Source organism: Pinus tabuliformis, chromosome 4_1 (assembly GCF_031772625.1).
Source record: "Pinus tabuliformis cultivar Carrire ecotype Pingquan chromosome 4_1, CPIR1, whole genome shotgun sequence".
Classification (NCBI taxonomy): domain Eukaryota; kingdom Viridiplantae; phylum Streptophyta; class Pinopsida; order Pinales; family Pinaceae; genus Pinus; species Pinus tabuliformis.
Window position 1 is genome coordinate 245,209,072 of NC_142303.1, and position 15,981 is coordinate 245,225,052.

At 34.1% G+C, this 15,981-nt stretch overlaps 1 protein-coding gene across 1 annotated transcript; it reads left to right on the plus strand.

Moving 5' to 3' along the window:
• The first annotated feature begins 9,900 nt into the window (after positions 1 to 9,900).
• Positions 9,901 to 10,581, plus strand: LOC149175187 (pectinesterase inhibitor 6-like). Its single transcript, XM_089421066.1, has one exon. The coding sequence runs from the start codon at positions 9,901 to 9,903 to the stop codon at positions 10,579 to 10,581; it is 681 nt and encodes a 226-aa protein (XP_089277192.1).
• The last annotated feature ends 5,400 nt before the right edge of the window (positions 10,582 to 15,981 follow it).

Sequence of the window (15,981 nt, forward strand, 5' to 3'; positions counted from 1 at the left end):
GAGGGACATAGGAGTGGTCAAATAATTGACCGCACTCATGTCCGTTTGATTGCCAAATATTTAGCGAATCAACAATCTAGATAAAGATTCCCAATTTGTAATAGAGATAAAAATTAGTTTCCTCGTTACAATAACCATGCATGCAATAGTCTACACAGTGAACGACTTAATCTGAACACATTGCCAACCTTGTGAAGATTCGTTAATTATTCAAACAATGTCATCAAATTCAAATGGGCAAAACCTATTACAAATGTGGTGGTGCTTCCCAAAAGTCAAGAGCATGTTGTTTCAGGGCTTCTTCATGGGCTTCAAAAATCATGTGTGGTGGTGCTTCACCAAATAGGAAAATTTAGAGCATGCCATTTGAGATCTTGTTCATGGACTTCACACGTCAACTCAACAACATTGCATATACTCGATCCATCATGGATAAAGGTCCCATGCGCTTCGACGCACAAATGGGATTGTGTACATAAAATAAAATAAAATAAAATTAAGCGCCAGTTGAAGAAGCAAAGTTCATCTGCATTTAGTGGAGAATTTGGCAGAGAAAGTAGTAGTTATTGCGGGGCTCCTGAAAAGCCATTTTCTTAAGCTTTTTTTATATGAATTTTAGAAATATATGATGAAGCTAGTAGTAATATTTAACAGAGGATGTGCTCTACCACATTTGCAAAAGTGATTTGTCTCACTTGCTGCAAATTCGTTTTCTAAAAGTGCATGTTATCGGCTCCAAACATACAACTTTGTACTGTAGTGAAAGGCACTTAACGTGCAGTGTTGTTTGGGCCTAACACAATGTTGTTAGCCCCGGCTCAGTTGGATAGATTACAATGATCATTAAAACCATTTCTGTGGAAGGTGACTGGAGGTGGGGAGGTGAGATGTCCCAATCTTCACTTACGTAAATGATCTCGACAAAGCACTAACCATCTCAGTTTGAGTATTTAGAAAATTAGTTTTTTTTAATTATAAAATTGGACAAATACCTAAACTAAATTGCCCTCCATCAAATGAATTATGTCACATGAAGACTTGCTCAGTGAATGGAAAATTAGAAATAAAATTTTTGAAATTTAGGAAAATATTTTTTAATTTATAACCAAAAAAATAGAAATATCCAACATTTTCCAAAAATATTGATTAAAATTATGAAAAAGTTATAAAACTCAGCGAACTAAACCAAAGTCAAAGAACTATCACTATAAAGTGATTGCTATAATCCCCAACTAAAATAAGAACTAATAACAACTAAAACAAATGTGAATATACTTAGTAATAATCTCCCGAATATCATCCAAAACTAATCATAAAACCAAATTTGAAATGATTTACTTTCGTTAGTTATTACGCACCATTTGCACCCCAACTAAATAAGTACTAAATTTCTAAATTCTTTTTTTTTTAAAATCATAACTAAAATTGTATTAGCATAACTAAAATTGTATTGATATAGTAAATCATATCATAAGGAAATAAAAAACAAGCTTATAATAGATTAGAAATTGCACTTTTAGTGTAAATAAAAACCTAAAAAAAATATAAACTTCAAGAAAAGAAAACTCACTTAAAAAATCTCCCTACCCCTTCCCACTTAATGAAAACCCCTCCCACTTAATGAAAAAGGAAAAAAACCATTTAATATATAGTTGAATATTTTCTTCATAAACCTTCCCTACTGAGTCATCTAAATTCCAATTCATACAACCATGTAAGATTCCTACCTCAGGATCAGAATTGATACAAACAGATAGAGCCAAAGAGGTGGATAAGGGGATGACATGATCCAAACCTACACCTAAAGATCCACCTTATGTCCAAATTCCACTATATAATTATTTAATTAGAAGAGAGGATAAGCAAAGCATATTGATGATGCTTACGACCTGACCTGTAATTTTAATAAATTGTAGAATTACTAACATAAACTTCTTTAGAAAGACACAATAATAATTAAATGAAATATAATCAAAGTAAATATGAAATGATATTATATAACACAAGTTTAACGAGATATTAAAAACCATAGTTATCAATTTAGTTGGTTTGAAATGGGGTATTTAGATTGCAATATTTTTTATGATTATTTTTAGCAGTTTTGTGTGTTTTAATTATTTTTAAAATAATTAATAATTTAAATTATTTTAAAATAAATTTAAATTTTTAAAAATAAACTCTAAAACAAAACTTGAAATTTTATCACAATCCAATTAAATTTTAAGCAAAAAATTTAAGGGAAAAAGTTTCACCAAACAATCTAGAGGTAAAATTAAACTCAACACTTTCAAGTTATTTTGTCAAATTTCAATAAAAACACCATCATTATTAAATGATATTATTTATCTCGGGACTAAGTTTATGTCGGCGCTTCTACCAGTGCATTAATCTAGGTGCCATGGGTCATGGTATTGGGAATAAATTTATGTCGGTGCTTCTAACCAGTGCATTAAACTATGTGCCATGGATCATGGTATTGACTTCCTATCTGGATGCATTATATTTTATTTATTTGAAAATACGAATGTTATGGCAGTGGTGTACGCAATTTTCAAATTATGAATGGATGCCATAGTAGTATATGCAATTTCCAAATTATGATTACGTAACAATATTATCATTTAAAGTTATAATTTAAATAGAAATTAAATACGAATTTTATTTAGATTATTATCCATTTATTAGAAAAAACAAAATTTAATTATTAATAAAAATATTTTAATTAGTATATTTTTTATTAATTATTTTATAAATTTAATATTGTATTTAATCATATTTGCTTTAGTATTGGTAGTTGGTGGGTGACATTATTTTATGAAATAACTTTATAAATTAAGTTTGTATGTAATGTAAAGGGTTGTTTCATTTTGTCTAGAAATCGTATTTAAACATTATGTAATTATTATGTTAATCTAGTGCTCATGAGATATGTTGTATAAGTAGGAGTATATGAAGAATTAATATTAATGAATGGAATAAAGTTGTGAGAAAATTGAGGTAAGAAGATTTAAAGAAACATAGGTTGGAACTATTATTTTTACGTTGTCTAGATATCTATTTTGATTGTGCTTTATCCATTATAAAATGGCTTGATTTTGGCCTTGCTTTTTCCTCCCCTTTTTTCATGGTGGCCCTCAAAACCCACACTTCTTGACTTTGTACTTATCTTGTGGTTTTACCTCACTAAAGCTCAAGCCTATTGAATATGGAATCACAAATTACCATATATTAGCATGTGACCTTACATAGGTCTTACATTACTATCACATACCATGGTGAAGTTTGGTTCTTGGAGGAAGTAATCTATCTTGTATGGAAAGGGTCCTCTTTCCTATCATAAATTTGAAATCAAGTTGGCACAGTTAGAGTTTTATCATCGCCCAAGTTCCATGCATGGTCAAATAACCCCTCAAGGGCTTTCTTTAATTATGAATCAACCCAAATCATTCAAAAACTAAACAAAGTTGTGGACAAATTGGAACATTGTCTTGTTATACCATTGAATTTTAATAGTAAGTGTGGTTATTAAATGATTAGACAACTCCTTAGAGTGGTTGTAGTTATTTTTCAATTAGGTTTGTTGGATGCTCATTTTGATTGGCACTATAATATTGTCTTCCCCAATTTTGAAGGTATGTTTAGTATTTGATATATATGTTTATTTCTTAGCTTTTGGTTATATATTTTGATTTGTGATTTTAGAGGTTAATCCTACTTGAAATTTGATATATTACAATATACATTAAAAAGTCAAAAAAGAAAAATATGAGGGGGCTAATGGTTAGATGCTAATGAGTGACATGATTTGATGATGCTTATTGATGGTATATTAGTTGTCATTCTCTACAGAGAGTCGGATATAAAATATTTCATGCACTCAACTTGTAGGGGATTTATGCATTGGGGTGACACTATTAGTACATTTTTATGTTATAGCTTGATCCAAAGACAAAACAATGCCCCTGAAAAACATACAAAATACAAATAGACAAAAATACTTTTTCGTGCACTCAACTTGTAGGGAATTACGTTGGGATTACATTGAGGTGACACTATTAGTACATGATATTTATGATATTGCCTAATCCAAACACAAAACAATGCACCTTACAAACATACAATATACAAATAAGCATAAATAATTTTAATCCCAATGACATTACAGATTATATATATCCTTAACTTTCTTTATAATAACTTACCATCAACCTCCTAAAACAAAATCTCTTATTTGATCAAATAACTATTATAAACAAGTATTGAAGGAGAAAATTCAAATTTTAAAGGTAAAACCTGATGCAACCAAACTACATCTTTTCAAAATTCCCTCGTGGACCTATGTGTTATGGCCCACGTATCCTTCTTTCATGAAGTGAAACTACACCCTTTACATAAATCTGGGATTAAAACTTATTAAATCCTTGTTTAACTTGACTTAACAAACCTTGATCGCTTTATTGGAACTCAAAACAATATAAAACCTGTTTTAAACCTTCACTTTCGCTATCTTGCTAAAATAGCCGAATTCCTTCAATTACCTGAAATATGGCGAAACCCCAAATTTTACACGGAACCCAAAAGATAAAACCACAGCTCATAACCCTATCGGGTCCGATTCCTGAATTAATTCACATGCACCTTACCCACGCGATCACTGTCGAATAGTGTGCTTCACAGCAAATGGTTATGATCAACCCGTAATCCAATTGGATTAAACCACAGTTGCTAATTCGTTAGGCCCGAAAATGAAATTAAACTCCGTTCACTTTTCCGCGCGATATCCGTCGGATCTACCTCCTTTAATCGAACGGTCACAATTGACTGGGCTGTTAACCCAATTTAATAAAATATCACGTCCATTTTTTTAAATATCGCTTATGGTATTGAAGGCACGTGAGAAACTGCTTCTGCCTACATAAACCGCCTTTCCATTTGGATTAACACTTGCACATCTTGGCATGCGATGACCGTGGATCTAACGGATCTGCTTGGTCAGACAGTTCTGACTATTTTGAGGTTTCTTCACAAATTTATCAATCAACTCGGTCTTATAATGTTTCGAGTCTGTTTTCTTGTGTTAAGGTGAGTGAGCCTTCATCAGTGAACACCGTCGATCTTCTCATAAACATATCATCATTAATCCATCCTGTGATCAATGATGATTCACAAGTTCATTTGATCTCTGTCTGCATTCAATCAGTGATCAACAACTAGTATTTAACAGAGGATTCAACCTACATTTAGAGAATCAACTCACATAATAAAGACACGTAGAAACAAGTTTTGCACACAACTCCTTCCATTAATAACACTATTTACATAATATACAAAACATCTCGTGTTCTGGTCAACTCCAATACTCTATAACACTCCGCCTACTCTAGCACTCTCTCTCTCTCTCTCTCTCTCTCTCTCTAATATTTAATTATTCAAAAGATCACAATTTATGCAAATACAAATTCATGAACTAATTTAGTTGAGATCGAACAATCTCCCACTTTCTCCTAAAGTACCTCTTCAGTTCCACTCTTTTTTCAGACAAATCCTAAATGAAGCTTTTAAATCCCTCAAATCCTTGCTCTTCCTAGGATTTCTCAACTATCTCTAAAATCTCTACATTCATGACATTTCTCCACAATTTAAATTTACTACTTAAAATCTCCTCAAACTCAACTAAACTTAGGAAAAAAAATGATTAAGGGAACCCACTGCCTTTAGCAAATGTGAAATAAGACTCATGGGTCTTATAAGATTGGATGAATGCTCTTGCATTAGACTCCCCAGGTTAAAATAATTCATGGACTCATGTTCATGAGTCTCCCAACTACTCCTATTGCAAACTTCATTAGATTTCATCTTCCCACTAGCTGTATGACCTTTTCTAATTGTAGGTGCATTTACTACCTTCTCTCCTTCTCCTGGATGCCAAACCTTGCTTTGTAACTTGCCATCTCTTTCATTATGCTACTGCTCCATTTTCCCTGCCACTATTGCTTTAATCATTCCAAGTTTCCAAACCTTATGTTGTTGTTGTCCTCTCTCTTTGCTGATGCAGATTTCTTTTGTTAATTTCTCTTCTTTGCTAGTTCTCTTCTTAACTGATTTCTTCATCCACAATTTCTCAATTTTCTCTTTACACTTTGCAACCTTTCTGAAACACATGGACCTTAGTTGAACTCCACTGTCAACTAACTGCTATACATTCTCTTTTGCCATAGTAACTATGAAATTTCTGTCCAATTTTACTTCACCTCTTCCATTTACAAGCTATTGATTGCACTTTACAGCTTCCCCTTCATTGCTATGAAAGGCAATCGTTTCCTCTATATCATCAGGTTCACTTAATAATTTTTCCAACAAACTAAATCTTCTTTCATATTCAATAAGCATGTCATTTACATGTGGCTCCTCTTTCCTGTATAAAACAGAATTTCCATCACAATTGTCAGATTCAAAATTACTATGCTTTCCATTCTCCACAAATAATTCTATCATCATGTCTTTATGCTGATTTTCTGCAAAATTTATGAAATTGTCAACAAATTTTATTTCAGCACTTTCCTCTGCATTACACAGTGTTCCTTGTTTTGACACAAGACTATCATTCAACAATTCAATAGCTAGAATTTCTTGGAGCATATCATCATGAAGTATCCTTTCATATTTTGTACTTATATCATTACAACAAAGTGATGTTGTTTCATATTCATATATGACAGAAACAAAACTTTGTTTTTCTAAAGCTTCTTCATGGTTTACAGACTCATAAAAATAATTAGTTTCAAAATCACAGATTTCCTGAACTTCTGTATCTGTCAACATCATATACATTCTTTCACATTTTCCATAATAATTCTATCTTGATCCTCTACTAAAGATGCTTCATTCTGGTTACAAACTCTCATTTGCTTGTCTTCAGCTTCTTGAATTATGAGAAATTCCTTCTCACAATGTTTTTGTAAGAAAACCTTGTCTTGCTTCTACAAATTCCAAATTTCAATCCTTGTAGTGGCTCTTCTTTCAGATCTATCGAATCCAGTCTTCAGTCTAAATTTAAACACGATTAAGCACTGACTTCAAATATGGAAATTTCACTGCCTGTAAGGAAAACGTCTTCTCCTCTGAAATTTCACTCCCTTGTTGTTCTTTGGACATTCAAACAAGTCTCTGTAAAAGTTTTCAAAATAAATATTCTTACCAGACGTTCGCCAGAGGATTCATTGTTTCCCTATTCTGATCTCAGTATCATTTGTGCTCTGATTTTGCTTATCCTGTGCTTCTTGTCTCTCTAACAACTTTAACTTGTGAGTTGCAATCAGCCTCTGTAGTAGCAAGTCCCCTTCTTGCTACACATGTTTCACCAAGCTTTTCTCCTCTGAGCTCAGTCTATTAGCATTTCTCTCGTTCTCTCCTCTGGAACCATATGAGCACTCCTTGCTCTAGGCTGCTGCAAATCTCCTCACCTTCCTCTGCTATTACTCTACACAAAAAATACAAAGTCCACACACTTACCAAGTCACAACATAATTGTACCTCTGCGCAGAATCTCCTTCTGCTCTGATACCACTTTGATGTAGCCAAACTGCACCTTTTCAAAATTCCCTCATGGGCCTATGTGTTATGGCCCACGTATCCTTCTTTCATGAAGTGAAACTACACCCTTTACATAAATCCAAACTTAAAACTTATTAAATCCTTGTTAAAATTGATTTAACAAACCCCGAGCGCTTTATTGGAATTCAAAACAATATAAAACCCGCTTTAAACCTTCACTTCACTATCTTGCTAAAATAGCTTAATTCCTTCAATTACCCGAAATATGGCGAAACCTCAAATTTTACACAGATCCCAAAAGATAAAACCACAGCTTATAACCCTATCAGGTCTGATTCCTAAATTAATTCACGTGCACCTTACCCATGCGATCACCGTCAAATCGTGCCCTTCATAATGAACAGTTACAATCAATCAGAATCCAACTAGATTAAACCATAGTTGATAATTCATCGGGTTCGAAAATGAAATTAAACTCCGTTTAGTTTCCGCACGATATCCGTCGGATCTGCCTCCTTTAATCAGACGGGCACGATTGACTGGTCTGTTAGCCCAATTTAATAAAATATAGTGTCCGTTTTTTAAAATATCGCTTATGGTTTTGAAGGCACGCGAGAAACCGCTTCTGCCTACATAAACCACTTTCCATTTGGATTAACGCTTGCACATCTTGGCATGCGATGACTGTGGATCTAACGGCTTTGCTTGATCGGACGGTTCTGACTATTTCGAGGTTTCTTCACAAATTTATCAGTCAACTCGGTCTTATAATGTTTTGGGTCCGTTTTCTTGTGTTAAGGTGAATGCGCCTTCATCAGTGAACATCATCAATCTTCTCATAAACAGATCTAACATGTGATCAATGATGATTCACTAGTTCATTCGATCTCTGTCTGTATCCAATCGACGATCAATAACACTAGTATTTAACAGAGGATTCAACCTACATTTAAAGAATCAACTCACATAATAAAAACACGTAGAAACAAGTTTTGCACACAACTCCTTCCATTAATAACAATATTTACATAATATACAGAACATCTCATGTTCTGATCAACTCCAACACTCTGTAACACTCTACCTACTCTAACACTCTATCTCAGAACTCTGTCTAACCTCTAACTCTCTCCTTTTCCTCTCTCTCTCTCTAACCTTTAATTATTCAAAAGATCACAATTTATACAAATACGGATTCATGAACCAATTTAGTTCAGATCCAACAATCTATCACTTTCTCCTAAAGTACCTCTTTAGTTCCACTCTTTTCTCAAACAAATCCTAAATTAAGTTTTTAAATCCTTCAAATCTTCACTCTTCCTAGGATTTCTCAACTATCTCTAAAATCTCTACATTCATTACATATTCTCCACAATTTAAATTTACAACTTAAAATCTCCTCAAACTCAACTAAACTTAGGAAAATAAAAAAAATGATGAAGGGAACCCACTCCCTTTAGTAAATGTGAATTAAGACTAATGGGTCTTATCAGATTGGATGAATTCTCTTGCATCAAAACCACACAATAAACAAATCTATGGATGTATACATACTCTATCCCTCTTTTAAATTTGAACTTATACCTTTTTTCTGGGAACTACATGTTCTAAATCATTAACTATATTTAATAAATTATAAAAAATAAAATATTAAATAAAATAAATTTAATTTCACTTATAAATTATTAATCTAAATTTTTTATTTATTTTATTTTCAAATGAAATGATTTTCTCATTATTTTCAGCTGAATATGGTCTAGGCTGGGACTATCTCCAATATTGGATGGAGAAGTGAGGCTCAGTAGTGCAGAGAGTTCCATGGAACAATTTCTCTAAACTCCTGTAACAATTTTTAAACTCGTGGATAGGTGTCACCCTCAACCCTTTCTCCTAATGGAAATTTGAACCATTAACCTACTAACTTTGCTTCATTAAATGGAAATTTGAACCATTAACCTACTAACTTTGCTTCATTAAATTGTAAGTGTGATATAATAATAAAGAAATGTCAACACCATAGGATTTGGACTGTGGACTTTCAGCTGGAGTAAAAAGCCAGAGTTGACATTCACCTGCATGGTTTAACATACCATTGAAAACAAACCTGTTAATGTGTGTCAACAGACGTGTTTTCACAACACCCCTTTCATCCCTTTCATCGCGCTTTCCATTTCTTTGCACGAAATAGTTGTTATGTCCACCGAGCCACTGTCCTAATTTGACTTGCACAACACATCTCTGTTCATACATCTCTATAAATCTCATGTTTTAAAGGTGTGTGGAGCAGAACCAAGAACCTAAGAAATTTGAGGAGTCCAATCTGTGTCTGGTAATATCGACAGAGAGATGAATGCTTATAAAGGCTACGATAAAATTGTTCCTTCACCTGCTGCATCAAGCCATGAGGCAAAGAAACAGAAGAGGAAGAAAGCCCTTCTGGCTCTAATATGTTCCACCGTACTTCTCATTGGTTTAATTTATGCGTGTATTCAATATACCCATGGTGAGGAATCTGGCCCTAATCGGATTCGATCGTCAGATCTCGTCCTCAAGGTCTGCAACTCAACTTCCCACCACGACCTCTGTATGTCGGCTTTACGGCCGTGTGCAGGGCATCTGCGGGCTAACATGAGCGAGCTTGCAAGAATCGCAGTGGAGGTTAGCCGTGACGAGGCCATTAGGGTTTCCCAATTTGCCATTGATCTGTACAGAACAGAGGTAGGCAACAGCCTCGGCGCCCTTGAAGATTGCAGGAAACTCTTGAATGATACAGTGGATCAGCTTAACTCTTCGGTTTCGCTACTTGCAGAGCAAGGTTGGAAGCAGAGGATAAGCGATCTGAGGACATGGCTCAGCGCGGCGCTCACTAACCCTTCGACCTGCGTGGAAGGGTTTGAAGATATGGGTGTGAGCATGAATGAAAACATGAAGCAAAGGGTAGAAAGGGTCACCGATCTAGTGAGCAACGCCCTTGCTATTGTCAGCTTTGTTTCCGATTCAGAGAAGTCCACAGAAAACGATCCCTGAAACTCTTTTGATTAATCTCTGTTGATCCATGGCAGCGATTGTTAATCTCGACTTTCAATTGTATTATAGTCCTCCATTTGACAGGTAGGTTTCCCATTTTCCATCCTCTTTCTTACCAAACTTATGATCTGGTTTATTTTGGCTATAAGAAAACTTATGATCTGGTTTATTTTGGCTATGGCTATTTTATTGTTGACCATTTGGGTATGTAATAGTTAAAAATTGGATAAATAAATAAACGAATTAGAAATATAGATGCGATAATATGGCTTATAACTTTATAATGTTTTTTTTTTAATTGTTATTTAATTTTGCCATAATTGGTAAGGTCTTATGACTGATAGTTAGGCATGGCATGCAAATTTTGTGATTATAATTTTTTAGGTATTAAATGGTAGGTTATCACTTTGTTATGTAAAAAAATTATGTATTAAATGGCAGGTTATCATTTTGTTATGGAAATATTATCTGTGACTATAATTTTGTATGTTTTAAATTGTAGGTTATCATTTTATTGTGTAAATATTATTTGGTGGTATGGAAAGGTTGTGATTCTACATGAGGGGAATGAAAAATGAAATATTTAAAAAAGTAATTTTTTATTATTAAGTGTCATTTCGAGAAATTAAGTTTTTCTATCATGTATGTTAATTTCAACAATCTTCATCTCTACTATGTTCTTTGACTAAGATGCCTAACCTAACCATAGTGGATGTTGGTGAGGTTGTCTACCCAAACCTCACATATTTATGAAAACATAGGCATAATACAATCAATTTAGGAAAGTGTGAAGACATTTTTATTTTTTTATTGTCATTGACTTAGCCATTCTTATCATTCTCAGGTTTATGCTCTCCACTAGCTTTCATGCCATAGTGTCCCTGGGCTACTCTCTAAGCAAATTTCAAAGTGCCCAAATGAACTTTGTGATGGAGGATTTGCATATATTTGAGAGGGAGATAAGTGGTAGATAAACATAGTGGTTGAGCAAGTTTTGAGGCCTTCATCCACTAGTTATTGTTGCTTAGTGACTTCTTGATAAAGAAAGTTTTACCTTTCCATGTTAGTCCTAGATGGCAATTAGCATATTTCACTCTTTGTACCAACATTGAAGAGCATTGAAGGGATGAAGATTCATAACGAATTGTTGAGTAGAGAAAAGGAAGATTATCCTTATGTAGTGTAGTTGAAGAGATTGTCATGGCTTTTAAATCATTAGATGAGGTGCCTAGAGTACTTTGTAGTAAGAACATATGATAAGTCATGAGAGTAATTTGATTTGGGTTGGGTGAGTTGTAGGCCTATAACTTGTTTCCTTTGCCTCCGTGGCCTTGTAGCCCAACCTGAGGGTGGCATCTACACTAGTTATCTATGATGGGGCATAAAGTTGCTCATATCTTATTTTTAAAATAAATTTTATGCCTCTATTTATAAATCTACATTTGTTAGTTTCAAGTTTTCTTATGAAAATATCTAAATACTAATCTTGTGTGTGTGTGGTTATACTTAGTTATGAACATGTATAATTGTTTGCTAGGAATTGTCTTTCCATGCTTGATTATTCCACCAAAGAAAATTTTAGGGGCTAATATTTGTAGGTGGGCTAATTTTCGGCATAAAGTTGCTCATATCTTTTTTTTTTAAATAAATTTTATGCCTTTATTTATAAATCTACATTTGTTAGTTTCAAGTTTTCTTATGAAAATATCTAAGTACTAATCTTGTGTGTGTGTGATTATACTTAATTATGAACATGTATAATTGTTTGCCAGGAATTATGTCTTTCCATGCTTGATTATTCCACCAAGGAAAATTTTAGGGGCTAATATTTGTAGGTGGGCTAATTTTCCATGGTTTTTCCAAAGAAAAAATTTGCCAATTTACTCCTTTTTTTTAAAATGATTTTATAGCATAAAATTTGGGCAAATCATTTTTATGTTACAATGAAATAGTATTTTGAGGGGCTGAAATTTTAATGTAGTGTAAGATCCTTTTCCTTCCATGGCAGGGAGTGCATGGAAGGGGTTGCCCCAATCATGGTCTTGTTCCAGGATGTAAAGCAACCAAAATTTCTTAGATTTGCATTTTTTAGAATCAACAATTTTGTCCTTCTCAAAAATTACTAATCAATCCGTCCTTTTGGTTCATAATAATTAAAATATGTATTCAAGAATATATCATCCATTGTATTGTCACCAATAAATTTATATATAATGAATTAAAAGTAGTTCAAATATTCCTCTAATGCATATCTGTTTTTTTAGCTTTGATGTTGGTGTGCTTGGTTTGCTTCATTCTATAATCACTCTAATGGCATCAACATGACCAAGTGATATTTTACTAATCTTTGTTAGTTAATAATGCATAATCTTGTCTTAGGAAATATAAAACAACTTACCCTATTTATTATTAAAAGGTTTGAGAGATTTAGTTCATGTTTCAAATTTATACTAATATTTATTTTAATAACATGATCTAACATTTTCTTCTCAATCCAATAACACAATCTAACAATTTTTATTAAAAAATACATCCAAATAATCTTTTTCAATAATATAATCTAAAACTTTCAGTTAAAAAAAAACACAAATCATTAAATGGAAACATGTTTCCATTTTCTTGAACTAACTCTCACCATTAAAAAAATTCTACATAACTCATAAAAGGGAAATGGCCTAAAAAGATCTATCCTAAAGGATGTGGAAGAAAGAAAATTGTGCATACTTAACTTTCATCACCCTTTCTAAACCACCATCCCGTAACCATGAAGTTAGCTTCAATAAATTAACTTCAGTGGAGGGGTAATATCTAAGGTGTCCATGTATTTGTTGTTGCATGAATACGAAATCTCATATAGGTGTTGTGTTGACAAGGGTGTTACTCATTATCCTTATTTCTAACTTGGGATTTCATTATTTATACAAGCATGCATCCTCTTATAAGGAACTTTGATAAAGTAAACTAAAAAAAAGTTGTGTTACTCAGCATCCTTATTTCGAAGTTGGGATTTCATTACTTATACAAGCATCCTCTTATAAGGAACTTTGATACGGTAAACTGAAAAAAAAGTTATGTTACATTACTTTTCGTAATATATATAATTTTAAGTTCCATGTAGTATAATAAAACGCACAATTTTATTACAAATTGTAGTGTTTTATTACAAATTGTATTGTTATTGATGTTAAATATAGGGGGAGATCTATGAGATATTTTTCTTATTATTGATGTCAAAGCTAGGCGAAGACCTATGAGACTATTTTGTTGTCATTTATGTTAAAGTTAAAAAAGAGTGTCGAATTCAAGGGGGACATATCATGAACCCAAGTTAGAAGGAAAGACCTAAGGATATGTTGGCCCAAGGAAGAAAGGAACCAAGCTAGAGGAATCTAACGTTGGAGATGTTGGGTCAGACCTAGCCAATAGTTACAAGTCGACCCAACCTTAAGTTCCAAATCACTATAAATACTAGATGGGTGAGTGTAATTGAATAGTGTGCATGTATCTCATGTGTTGTGATTTAAGGTAAGTGCATAAAAGGAACAGAGGAGCATAGGTGCAGTATGAAGTTTGAGGAGGATGTTTGAGGCCTCAAACACGAAGATTGACCAAAGAGTCTATTAACAAGTATTGGTTTTGAGCCATAAAGCCAAAAAATGTATCTTATTGTTTATTGAAAAACCCAAAAAAATTGTATAACATAAAAATCCTGCAAATATTGTCGTTTTGGGTCGCCTTAGCTCTTGGCAACAACCTCAATTACATGGTGCTATGTTGTAGTGCCTAAGGGCTAAAGGCTTCAGTGCGTCGCCATATTGATGTATTGTTGAAAAGGTGTAAAGTTAATGAATTTCTATGTTATATGATACCTACAACCCCCAGTCATAGCCCCTTGTGGTAAAGATGCTAAAGTGCACCATGGGCTTAAAGCCCTCAGCATACCATACTATCAACATTTTATCAAAAGGTGTGCTTTCTTCATTTCTTCCATATCTGGCATATGTAAGCCTTTAAACTCTGCCCCCGATCGCATGAGTGTTAAGGTGTAACACCTAAGGGCTAAAGCCCTCGACATATCATCGTATTGGAAATTTGGTTAGATGTTTATTTTGGGTTTGGGCCTATAGTCGAAGCCCTGATAAGTTCCTAGTTCAATTCCTAGTTGTTGGAAATACTGAGAGGGGGGGTGAATTAGTATTTCTTTTTCCCACTATTGTTTTACCAGTTAAAACATATATATTCAGAATCCAAGATGAACAACAAGAATAAATGCTTTTATTAATGTAAACTGTGTAGTAAAATAAATACAATATATAGATGGTTGCAATCAGTTGCCAAGCTCCAACTTGGACTTTGGTGAGCCTCCAACCTCCAGAGCACCAACTCTATTTTGTCAAGACACCAATCTTGGACTTAGGAGCACAAACTCTCAAGGACTTCTATCCTTCCTACTTCTGAGGCTTCAACCCCAAGGACTCCAATCCTACTTACTTCTGAGGCACCAGCCCAAGGACTTCAATCCTTCTCACTTTTGAGGCACCAACCCCAAGGACTCTAATCCTTCTGCTCTCAGAACTCTTCTCTGCTGAGTTCTATCTATTTACAGCTTCACTGTAGTCTCCAAGCGACAGTATCAATGACAACCAGTCTTCTTATGAATGAGTCTTTACAACTTTGCACACTGCCCACACATAGTCTCCAATAGCCATTTTGCTCTCTGATAATGTCTTCACACAGCTTTAGTCAGTCTTCTGTTAGCTGCACTAAACTCTGTATAAAGAACAATTTTCTGTTCAAGCTTATGTTCTCATTGTCACAATGAATGCTTCAGCATGACTATTTCTCTGCTGGCTGTTTCTGTTGGTCCTTCATCCCTCTTTCTGTTTTGTTGGACCCTCATACGGCCTCTATTTCCTCCAGCATATTTCAGCAACTTTCAGCAGTTGTAACGGCCTTCACAGCGTATTTCAGCAACTTTCAGCAGCTGCAGCAACAACAGCAATCACAACAACAACTACAGCAACAGAAGCAATAGCAACAACAGCTACAGCAACAACAGCTACAGCAACAGCAGCAACAGCAACAACAGCTACAGCAACAGCAGCAACAGCAACAGCAGCTATAGCAACAACAGCTACAGCAACAACAGCAACAGCAGCAACAGCAGCAACAATAGCAGCAGCAGCAACAACAGCAACAGCAACAGCAGCAATAGCAGCTCACGCAACAATTCCCTGTTTTTACTGTTTTATACATTCTCATGCCTTTGCCCGTTCATTTCCACTTACTCAATGGCTCTTTGGCTTCCTCCTCGCTCGCTTGAGCTTCGGCTTCCTCAACACTCACTTGACCTTCCGGCTTCCCTCCTCCATTCGCTTTATCTTCCTCATGATTACCTTC